This window comes from Tupaia chinensis, unplaced genomic scaffold (genome assembly GCF_000334495.1).
Source record: "Tupaia chinensis unplaced genomic scaffold, TupChi_1.0 Scaffold000132_1, whole genome shotgun sequence".
Taxonomy (NCBI): Eukaryota; Metazoa; Chordata; class Mammalia; order Scandentia; family Tupaiidae; genus Tupaia; species Tupaia belangeri.
The window spans coordinates 1,699,200-1,710,377 of record NW_006159601.1 but is presented as its reverse complement, the minus strand read 5'-3'; the positions used below and the strand labels follow the sequence as shown (position 1 = coordinate 1,710,377).

General features: G+C 55.7%; 1 protein-coding gene across 1 annotated transcript in view; it reads left to right on the top strand.

Moving 5' to 3' along the window:
* Positions 1 to 4,842, top strand: part of DLL1 (delta like canonical Notch ligand 1) — a gene marked incomplete at its 5' end in the record, with an annotated part of 6,384 nt that extends 1,542 nt beyond the window's left edge. The window contains 7 exon segments of the mRNA XM_006144772.2: positions 591 to 651; positions 1,156 to 1,286; positions 1,401 to 1,570; positions 1,688 to 1,904; positions 2,769 to 3,573; positions 4,025 to 4,139; positions 4,226 to 4,842. Coding sequence (XP_006144834.2) covers positions 591 to 651; positions 1,156 to 1,286; positions 1,401 to 1,570; positions 1,688 to 1,904; positions 2,769 to 3,573; positions 4,025 to 4,139; positions 4,226 to 4,231 — 1,505 coding nt within the window.
* Between the last annotated feature and the right edge of the window lie 6,336 nt (positions 4,843 to 11,178).

Sequence of the window (11,178 nt, the reverse complement as noted above, 5' to 3'; positions counted from 1 at the left end):
GGGAGAGGACAGACAATAGAGCAGCTGTCTTGCCCTGGCACCCTGCATACCAGCTGTCCACTCTTATCTACACACACACTTTCTGGGATATTAAGAGGTGGGGCTTTGTGCATAGAATTGGGAAGTGGGGGAGGAGGGGGAAGACTTCTGACCCTCTCGTAGAAGAAAGGGGATGGGGTGGAGGTGGGGGCTTCCGAGTGCCCTTTTGTCCTTGAGCCAGTGTGTTAAGAAGAATGTTCACCCTAGGGCCAAGTAAAGTCCAGAGCTACAGGGCGGGTGGGTTAGGTCACTCCTCCCAGAGAGGGGAGGCTAACTTAGCTAGGACTCATAGGTTGAGCCAGGACTGCCTGTCCCAGCCCCAGGGAGCCCGAGCGGGGAGGAGAGGGCCGCTGACCACGTCCCAGATGAAGGGCCGACCGTGTCCCAGATGAAGGGCCGACCGTGTCCCAGGGAGCCTGAGTGGGGAGGAGGTGGGGGGCCAACCATGTCCCAGGGAGCCTGAGTGGGGAGGAGGTGGGGGGCCGACCGTGTCCCAGGGAGCCTGAGTGGGAGGAGGTGGGGGCCTCACCGTGTGTCCCACTCACTTACAGCCCTTTGCTTGCCTGGGTGTGATGAGCAGCATGGATTCTGTGACAAGCCAGGGGAGTGCAAGTAAGTCTGCACAAATTGGGTTTTGGTGTCTGTCCTCTGTGCCATTTCTTGCCCTCCTGCCCTCGGCCTATTTTAGAGCATCCCTGGGTGGTCAGGTGGACAGAACCCAGTAGGTGAGCTGAGGGGGGGGCTGCTGTCAGTGTTTGATATTTGGGAATGTCCATGGTCTGGGCTTGCAGTGTGTCTAAGCGCCTCACTGTGGTGAGAACGTGCAGAGAGCAGTTTGCACACAGTGGAAACAAAAAGCAGGTTTTGGCTCTCAAACTTGGCCATGCAGCAGAGTCACTTAGGGAGCTTCCAGAAACACTGACCTCCAGGCAGCCCCTCACACTGGGTCGGTCAGACCGAGGCAGGACCTGGCACTAGGTTATTCTAATGTCCCCAGGCAACCCAGAGTCCTGTCTCACTTGAGAACCAATGGCCACTGGTGCTGGGAAGCAGTGGAAGGCACTCCTGCCAAGGGAGTGTCCCATGGCCCCCAAACACTGTTCTGCTCTTCCCCAGGTGCAGAGTGGGCTGGCAGGGCCGCTACTGTGACGAGTGCATCCGATACCCAGGCTGTCTCCACGGCACCTGCCAGCAGCCTTGGCAGTGCAACTGCCAGGAAGGCTGGGGGGGCTTGTTCTGCAACCAGGGTATGCCTCCTCCCTGCTGCCCGCCCCTTCCAGAGCAGCTCTGGTCCCTGGCTCTTGGCCACTAGAAGAATAAGGTCTCCCAGTGGCTGACATTGGCCTCCTGTCTCCTCGCAGACCTGAACTACTGCACACATCACAAGCCCTGCAGGAACGGAGCCACCTGTACCAACACGGGCCAGGGCAGCTACACCTGCTCCTGCCGCCCTGGCTACACGGGGGCCACCTGTGAGCTGGAGGTTGATGAGTGCGACACCAGCCCCTGCAAGAACGGAGGGAGCTGCATGGTGAGGGTAGCACCTGACCTCACCCTGCAGCTGGGAGTCTTGCTTCGCTTTGAACTCGAGAGCGTGGGTTTCTCAGAACGATGCTGGAAAGCTTTCCCTGATGTCTCTGTTGTGCAGGACCTTGAGAACAGCTTTTCCTGCGCCTGCCCACCTGGCTTCTATGGCCAAGTTTGTGAGTGGAGCGCCATGACCTGTGCCGATGGACCTTGCTTCAACGGGGGACGGTGCGCAGACAACCCCGAAGGAGGGTACACCTGCCACTGCGTGGCCGGCCACTCTGGCTTCAACTGTGAGAAGAAGGTGGATCACTGCAGTTCTTCCCCATGTTCCAATGGTAAGGACGCAGCAGCATCGCTCAGACTCTCCAGCTGCCGGCGCCAAGAACATGCTAGAGAGCATGTTTGCTGGGTTCCGAGTGAAGCACACCGCTCTGTGAGCTGCCTCATATGTGAAACTCGTTTATCCAGTCAAGGATTCTCTGGAAACATCACCTGAATGTAGAAATGCCGCAGGATTCAGAAAGGGAGACGGGCAGGCGTGTTCTCCTATCCTGCAGGGAAGCTGAGACCAGGAGGTGGGCTTACTTCCTCAGGGTCACAGGCTCCCCAGTGCTGGTGCTGTCCCTAAGACAGTAGGTCACACTCAAGGCCATTCGATCTCTGCTTCCGGAGGGAAGCCCTGCCCTGAGTCACCTGCTCGGCAGCCTGGCAGGTCACAGGGTGGGGAAGCGGGGCGAGGGTCTCCCACAGGATGTGACGAGGTGAGATGCCCAAAGCCTGCTCTCTGGGGAGGTTGGGCCTGAGATGGAGGAATGTTCTAGAATAGTAGTGTTTCCCTTTCCCCTGGCCCCTGCTCTCTCCTCTTTAGTCTCTGCTCACCAGCTGTGACAACAGGTGAGCCTGCCATACGGCCGGGGCTTGGTGGAGTGCCCCTCGTTGGTCACTGTGGAGAAGAGTGTGGTGTCAGGCAAACCCTCTGGCCGGTCCTCAAGTTGTGGAGAAGTTAGCCCTTGCCACTGCCTCGGCTCGAGCACTAGCCCTGGGCTGTCGCCTTAAGTGCTGACCCAGCATCGGCTGCCTGGGCTTGTCTTTGTATCTGTGGTGTCCCATAGTGACAGGCTCAGAGGGGCTGCTCAGGAGGCTTGCCTGGCAAGCAGACCGGGATGAGGCCCATGACTGACTGTGTCCCTGTGTTCCAGGCGCCACGTGTGTGGACCTCGGTGATGCCTATCTGTGCCGCTGCCAGGCCGGCTTCTCTGGGAGGCGCTGCGAAGACAACGTGGACGACTGTGCCTCCTCGCCCTGCGCCAACGGGGCCACCTGCCGGGATGGTGTGAACGACTACTCCTGCACCTGCCCTCCTGGCTACGCGGGCAGGAACTGCAGTGCCCCTGTCAGCAGGTGTGAGCACGCACCCTGCCACAACGGGGCCACCTGCCACGAGAGGGGCCGCCGCTACGTGTGCGAGTGTGCCTGGGGCTATGGAGGCCCCAACTGCCAGTTCCTGCTGCCCGAGCCGCCCCCAGGCCCTGTGGTGGTAGATCTCAGTGAGAAGTACGTGGAGGGCCAGGGCGGGCCGTTTCCCTGGGTAGCCGTGTGCGCCGGAGGCGTCCTCGTCCTTGTGCTCCTGCTGGGCTGTGCTGCCATGGTGGTCTGTGTCCGCCTAAGGCTGCAGAAACGCCGGCCCCCAGCAGACCCCTGCCGGGGAGAGACAGAGACCATGAACAACCTGGCCAACTGTCAGCGTGAGAAGGATGTCTCGGTCAGTGTCATCGGGGCCACGCAGGTTAAGAACACCAACAAGAAGGCGGACTTCCACGGTGACCCCAGAACTGGCAGGGACGGCTTCAGGGCCTGCTACCCTGCTGTGGACTACAACCTTGTGCAGGACCTCAAGGGTGACGATGCTGCCACTGTCAGGGACACACACAGCTCGAGAGACACCAAGTGCCAGCCCCAGGGCTCTGCAGGGGATGAGAAGGGCACGCCAACCACACTCAGGGGGTGCGTGCTGCTGGCTGGGGAGGAGGGCATGGTGGGAGGACACTGGGGTGGCACCCTGATGTCCAGGGACCATAGGAAGGGCATGCCAACACCTGGGGGCAGGAAATGACCCCGTATTGGTGCCTTCTTTCAAGCCCTGCCATCTCTATTCAAAAGCGTTTCACAGGCCAGCCCCCATGGCCTGGTAGTTAAGAGAGCGGGACCCCATGTGGCTGGCTGTGGTTCAGACCCAGGCCCTGGATCTGGGAACTTGCTGGTTGTGTGTGCACGCATGAAATCACAGCCCGGTCGAGAAACAGGAGAAGGGGTCATGGTGTGACCATGCCCCACCTGGGGCGCGCTCCCCCTGGCTGTCTCTGCCTCTGCCTGTCTGGCCAGTATAGGTGCCTTCTGGCAAATACAGAAAAATACTGCACGTGTTTATTGTGGTTCTTTCCGGTTTCCCTTTCAGTGGAGAAGCCTCTGAGAGGAAAAGGCCAGACTCCATCTGTGCCCCTTCAAAAGACACCAAGTACCAGTCGGTGTATGTCATCTCGGAGAAGGACGAGTGCGTCATAGCGACCGAGGTCAGTGTGCCCTCGGGACCGGGCAGGGAGCGGCCAGCGCGGACCCAGCCTCGCGTAACTCCCTGTTCTGTCTGTGGCCTCTCCAGGTGTGACTGCAAGTGACGTGGCAGAACCCTGTTTCTCTTAAGATAATAAACTTGCAAGGGTGGGTGCCCCATGAATGCTGCTGAGGGAGGCCCAGCTGCTGCCGAGAGCAGTCCGACTGCGCTGGTCCCGAGTCAGCAGCGCCGGCCCCGGCCCGCGGGCTCACGCGTGTTCCGTTGCACTATGGACAGTGGCTTCTCAGAGAGAATATATTTAAGGAAGGGCTTAGTGACCACGTAGGACGCATGCACTGCCTGAGTGGGTACCCTGGATTCCTATGAGCCTGTCTTCTCTCGAATTAGAAACACAAACACTGCCTTTATTGTCCTTTTTGATACTGAAATGTGTTTTTTCTAGATGAAAAAAGTGTGTTATTTTTTGGATTTGTAAAAATATTTTTCATGATATCTGTAAAGCTTGAGTATTTTGTGATGTTCATTTTTATAATTTAAATTTTGGTAAATATGTACAAAGGCACTTCGGGTCTATGTGGCTATATTTTTTGTATATAAATGTATTTATGGAATATTGTGCAAATGTTATTTGAGTTTTTTACTGTTTTGTTAATGAAGAAATTCCTTTTTAAAGTATTTTTCCAAAATAAATATTATGAATGACACCCAGATGTTCAGCCTGCTTCCTGTGCCCTCGCTCCCGCCACACTACGCAGAGCCCCCTGGCAGCCGTGCCTCAGCCTCCCTTTTCCATCAGCCTGGCTGCACCAGAGTGTCCAGAGGGAGCTTCTGCCTCCCTCAGCTCGTCACCGGCCACCATGGGGATACAGAAGCTGGCACAGCTGGAGGCTGCTCGTGACTCCCGAGGGCGGCACTGCATGGGCTTCTTGGTGTCACAGGGAAGTCCCTCCAGGTCTGAGAAGTTTCAGAGAGCTGGTCGTTTTCCTTCTGAGCCTTATATTCTTTCTACGGACTGGAACAAAGTCTCATTTGGGATCAAATACCCATGAAGCATCTTCACATGGCCATGGCAAAAGCTTTTGTCTTTGTGAGTTTATTTGTAGTTAACTCAAAGAAGCTGGCTGCTTTCTGATTCAACCACAGTTGTGACAGGACAAGTGATAGTGAAAATAAAAGCACTCCTGGGGCCGACAGGTGGCATGGTGGTGAAGGGCGTTGTACTCCCACATGGGAGTACTGTAGTTTGAGTCCTAAACCTGGCAGCTTGCTTTCTCACTTTCCATCTCTCTCTCTCTCTCTCTCTGGTCAAGAAATGAAATAAGTAAATAAAAGAATTATTTAAAAAGAAAAAAAAAAAAAGAAAAGCAGTCTTTATCAAGCACACTGTATGCCAGGCCCCATACCGTCTTTAGATGAATTGCTGTTCTCCCTGGTGTTCACAAGGGAGGCATTGTCCCGTGGTACGGGTGAAGACACTAAGGCTTAGAGAGATGAAGTTCCTTAAGGGATTGTGAGTTGGGAAGTGGTGCCCACATTGGGGTGGTTAGGCTCCAGACCCTAGTTTGATTGTGAACAACTATTTGTCAGAAGCTCGGCTTCTAATTCCCAATGAGGTATGGGGGTTTAATCCAGTCCCTCATGCATGCAATTTGGTGGTCTGTGGCTGTGGGAGAGTGCTCGCTCTCCAGGATGAGAAGCCCATGGAGGGAAAACTGGCTTATTTCTGGGCAGAGGGTGGGCAATGGAGCAGAGCTGTCCGAGTCTCCTTAACCAAAGGGAGCAGGCTAGGGCATTCACCTCTGCCCCAGGCCACCCTTTTTTGCTTGTAAGTGAATGTGCCAGGATCCAGTGGAGTTGACTAAACACACTAGAAACCCAGAACATCCAAATCAGTGTCTCCAGGACACCACTCTCCCCACCCTGGTTGGACAGCCAATGTGGCCAATTATGGAGTAATGAAGTCATGTCTTCCATGGGAGAAACTGGGGCAAAGCTGGCCCCTTGGCCCTCGCCACCACCCACTCACCCTTGGGTACTGCAGCAAGTTCTAAATGCACAGGGAGGGCTCAGCGCTCCCTTCACAGTCCCAGAACTAGCTGACAGTGTGAGTACCTGCCTGCCCCAGTTTGCACAGGGAACACTGGTTAGCCTGGAGTGGCGGTCAGTCTCTCCACTTTCACTTTTGGAAATAGTCTGGTTTGGGTAATGAATTGCCAGGTCATCAGTTTTCAAGAATATGTAACACCCTGGGACTCATGTAAAGCCCACTCATAAAAGAGCCTTGTAAGTTTTAACGATAATCTCACTTCCATCTTCCCCAACCTTCTTGTGAAATCGGGAGTAAATTCATCTTCTGTCTGTGGCATTCAAGCTGCTGGCGTAAGGAGCCCATGGTGACTTGCGGCACCAGCTCTGGTGTGCCAGGCTCTGCTGGCGGGGTCCTCCGCCCTTCCCCAGGCTGCTGTTCGCTTTGCGCTCGATGGCCCCTCAGGCCTCCGGGTTAGAACAGCCCTGTGAGCGTAGGCGTTACAGGCCAACCGTGGCCACTCCCCAGACGATGCCCGGCGGACCAGCCTTCACGACAGTCTCGGGACCATATAGCTTTTCTCTTCAGCTATGACATGAGGAATGAGGAAGTGACGCGATTACACTTCGTACGCTGAGGTGAAAATAGACCCTTAGCAGGAGTAACGCTGGGAGCGAGCTTCAGCCTTTTCATGTCCGAGAAGTGCCCAGCTTGGCTGAGGCTGGCACAGCAGGAACGACTTGCCCCAACCTGAGCTGGTGGCAAGGACACCCTTCCTGGCAAGGCTACCTGCCCCGAGCCACTTCCTGGGCCGTCTATGAGGCCAGGCACCAGTGTGGGAGGGAGGCCGGGCATGGGTGCTGCCCTGAGGGTTTACCTTTCAGTTTTCACTTGGACATGATTTTGGACTTCCAGAATGTGCCAAGAATAGTACAAAGAATCCCTATATTTAAATACTTGTTGAGTGGCGATTTTCTAGTTCCATCTCCAGGGAGGGCAGTGTTTGAGGTGGTGTGATGGCCTCGTGGCAGGCCGATGAGCATGCGAAGACGTCCACAGTGTGAGTATAGGCTGTGTGCTCTGGGTGTGTGCGTCTGCGCACAGGGTGAGAGGCTGGTCTGTGCCACTTCTCTGTTCCCAGGTTTATTTCTCTCTCTTCCTTGAGCAGTAAGAACGGGTCAGAAGGCCCTCCTGACTAGAGGTGGTTCAGCCTGGAGTGCTCGGGGAGCAGGGACTTTCCTGCGAGGCTGCCCGGCTCTGCCTGTGCTTCTGTGGGTGACCACCTCCACGCACACTGCCCCTCTCAGAGGGTGCACAACTCCTGCCAATTCCCTGAGCACTTCCGCGCTGCGTCCGGGTCTGGGCTGTGGAGGGACCCACGAGGCAGACACTCCCTGTCCCACAGGGCCTCCAGGTGACCCCTGGGGAGATGGCTGGCATGGAGCCCGCGAGGCTCTGTCATTCTGTCGTCTGAGCCCACACGGGGTGTGCTCACTGCCGCGCAAAGGGAGCGTGGCTCTGCAGGTGGCTGAGGCCAGTGGTCACAGCGCAGGGATGTCTGTGCTTCTGGCTGAGTACTCGGGCTGGTTGGGCTGCCCGGGAGCCCCAAGGCCTTGTCCTGGAGCGCCTATTTCAGGGACTCTGCCAAACCTTGCAAAGAGAACTTGACTTTAAAATTTGTCACTCGAACCAACCAATACATAAACAGAACTGCTGATATTTATAATGCAGTGGCAAGACTCTCAGCTGGAGAAAGAGTACTGTTTTCTATTCTTTAAATAGAAAAGCACCCTGGGGCCAGAAGGTGGCACGGTGGTTCAGGCACTGGACTCCCGTGTGGCTGACTGCACGGTTTGAGTTCTGGGCCTGGTGGCTTGAAAATCACACCAGGTGTGTGTGCCTATGTGACTAAAATCCTAAGAGAAGAACAGAGGAGAAAGGATTGTGGTGAGCCATCCGCCCCGGAGACTGATGTCTCACTTTCCCTCTCTGTCTCTGCCCTGTAATATTTTATTATTTCTCCTGTGGTTTTTGTTGTTGTTGTTGTTTGTTTGTTTGTTTTTAGACATTTAAGTTGTTTCTGAAGGCTGGTAGTCTAATATTTCATTGAACATTCAGGTACATGAATCATTGTGGTTGTCTCTCATTATTAGAAGTTTCTAAAAGTGGATTGTTTTTTTGTTAAAAGGAATAAACCTTTTAAAGACACTTAATAGATACTTATAAATTTGCACTAGAAAATGAATATTAAGAGGCCTGTAAGTGGTGTGGTGCTTAAGGCAGCTGGACCCACCTGGCCAACTGTGGTTCGAATTTCAGAACTGGCAGCTTGAAACTCACGCTGGACACGTGTGTATATGCCCAAAATTCTGAAAGGAGAATGAAGGAGAAGGGATTATGGTGTGGTCATCCCTCCTGGGACGTGATTTCTCACTTTCTGTCCTTCTGCCTCTCTGGTGAGAACATGCACACTATAGCAAAAAATCTCTCAAAAAAGAAAGAAAGAAAGAAAATGAATACCAATTTATAATCCTACCAGCTGTTCTTCATCAATTATATGTTTTATAATTTAAAAAATCACTTTGCATTTGCGAATTTGAGGAGTGAAAACAATCAATCAAAGTTATTTTAATTTCCTAGAGAGCCATTGGAGACCTTGTGCCTGTGCCCTTCCTCACCCACCAGGGAGGACCTGCCCTGGAGTCTGAAACATTCTGGGAAGGGTAAGCATTTCCTTCTAACTGAGGCGCAGAGGCCATGTGCCCCTGAGCGCCACGTGACCCACCAGGCCCAGGTCTGAGTTGCTGCTACCACGGCGAGCCAGGGCCTGACAGGATGCTTCCTCTGGAAGGACCGCTGGCCCTGCTGCAAAGTCCCTGCCACAGACTCCCTGAGCACATGCAGAGCGGCACCCCCTGTCTGGGGCTTCCCTCGGGGGTGCTCTCTGCCTCACTGCTAAAACTAACTCCGTCTGAGGTGGGACGCGTGTTTGGTGAGGCGCGGTAACTGTAGCGCGCCCGGGCAGACGGCACGCACCATCGCACATGGCAAGCAGCCTCGCGCCCTGGGCCGCTCCTGCTGCCAGGCCATGCCAGGCTTGACTGGCTGGACAGTCATGTACGTCTTCACACCTGCACCTGCTACTGCTCACACTGCTGTGCTCACACTGTGCTCTTCAGGGACACAGCCACCGGGCGGGGAGCGCCAGACTGTCCCTGCAGCCAAGAGAGGCCTGGAGGGTGGCAGCCTCCCCCTGGTACCTGGCCTCTCTGCTCCTTCTCTGGCTAAGTCCCAGACCCTCTGCTAGGGAGTATGGGACAGGGAGGTGCCTTCTCGACTGCCCACTGATGGGCACTGTGCCACCTTCCTCTCCACCGGCAGCTCGTTAGAACACACTGTCACCGTAGTGACGCCCAGAACAGGGCCTGGGGTGATTGGCGGGGCTGGGTACTGAGGGCTGCCAACTTGAGTCAGGTCAGGGGTTGGGGGAAAGGTGGGTAAACAAAGGTCCTCAAGTCTGACTGTCCTCCCAGCTGCTCCCCCACTGTCCTGAAGACCCCCGGGATGGGTCTGGGGAAGATGGGGGAATGGCTTCTTCAGCACAAAGCACTCTCTTGTCCCTCCCTGCCTGCCCCTCACACTCTCTTGACTTTTATTTTCTGTTTTGAGGGAAGTTCATAAACGCACCTGTTCAGAAAGATGTATTTCACCTTCTTACTTGGTGGTAAGAAGCTGCGATGGCCCGATCTGCTCTCGCTTCAATGCAGTTTAAATGGAAGCGGTCCCTGCGTGCCAGCCCCTCCCAGCCCCAGAGCTCAAGCACTAGAACTGACCAGGGCAGAGGCAGACAGTCATGGCCTCTCGGGATGTTATACCTAGTTCTGCGAGGGTCGAGGTGCACTTGCAGGCAGAGACCCTGCCTTATCCCTGTGGATCCCACACTGGCCACCCAGGGCTGGCTGGTGCCCCCGAGGCAGCAGACGGGTCTCCCGTGCCACCACCCTCGGCTCCCAGGGCTTCCTCCTGCCTGTGCTCTCAGATGCCGTTACCCTCAGGAGGAAGAGCTCAGCAAGGGGACAGTTCCGAGGACCTGAAAAATAGGCCCGTGACGTTCCTGAACATGGCAGGTGTGATTTTGTCAGACAGGTGGAGGCAGCTTGCCAGCAGACGGAAACTGTGGACTGGGGGCTGTCCCCAGGCTGGCAGCCTCTCCCAGGGGGTTGAGACGCCCTCGACAGTCAAAGGGACGTGAAACAGCCACGTGTCCTTGGGCAGGGTGGGCTGGAGGGAAGCCGTGGCACAGACAGGTGGTGGGTGTGCTCAGCGGCTCTGACCCCTTAGCCCCCGAGGCACAGGACCAAAGGAAGCAGATCAGGGGCTGTCACGAGTGCACCCAGTGCTGGCCCTCCACGTGTCACCATTCCTGGATGAGAAGGTCAGGGCCTCTTGGAAGCCCTGGCCTCAGTGCTAGTCCAATCTGAGCCCGCATTGCTGTCCGGCATTGTGAGACTTCACCCCAAAGAGAGCACCTGCTCTCACACTGTTTCCACTCGAGACGGTGAGGAAGTATACGGGCAGTTGCCCCCTAATTTGGAAAAGAACTTCAGACCTAACTTGACATTTGGGTTTGAATGACTAGTTGTGTGGAGAAGTCGACCGGCCACCACGAGCCCCTCTTGGCAGATGAGAGTACAAATAGAAGCCCAAAGAAGATCTGAGAGGGGGGACTGGAGCCTGCATGTGGCCAGGTGCCGTGGTTTCAGAAACCACGTAAGCACAGCTGAGTCCTCCCCACATTCGAGAGGCATAGCAGCTCCCTCGGGACATGAGGGGCATGGCAGCATCGCCCACGGGAGTGGCACTGCAGGGCCAGCCTCAGGACTCTGGGCACGCTGCCTGCCCACCAGCCCCTCAGAGGAGCCCACACAGGAGGAACTGTGGGTGGCATGGCTGGGGCCCCCGCAGGCGAGCCACAGAGCCTCAACCCTTTCCCCGAGGGTAGAGGCACAGATGC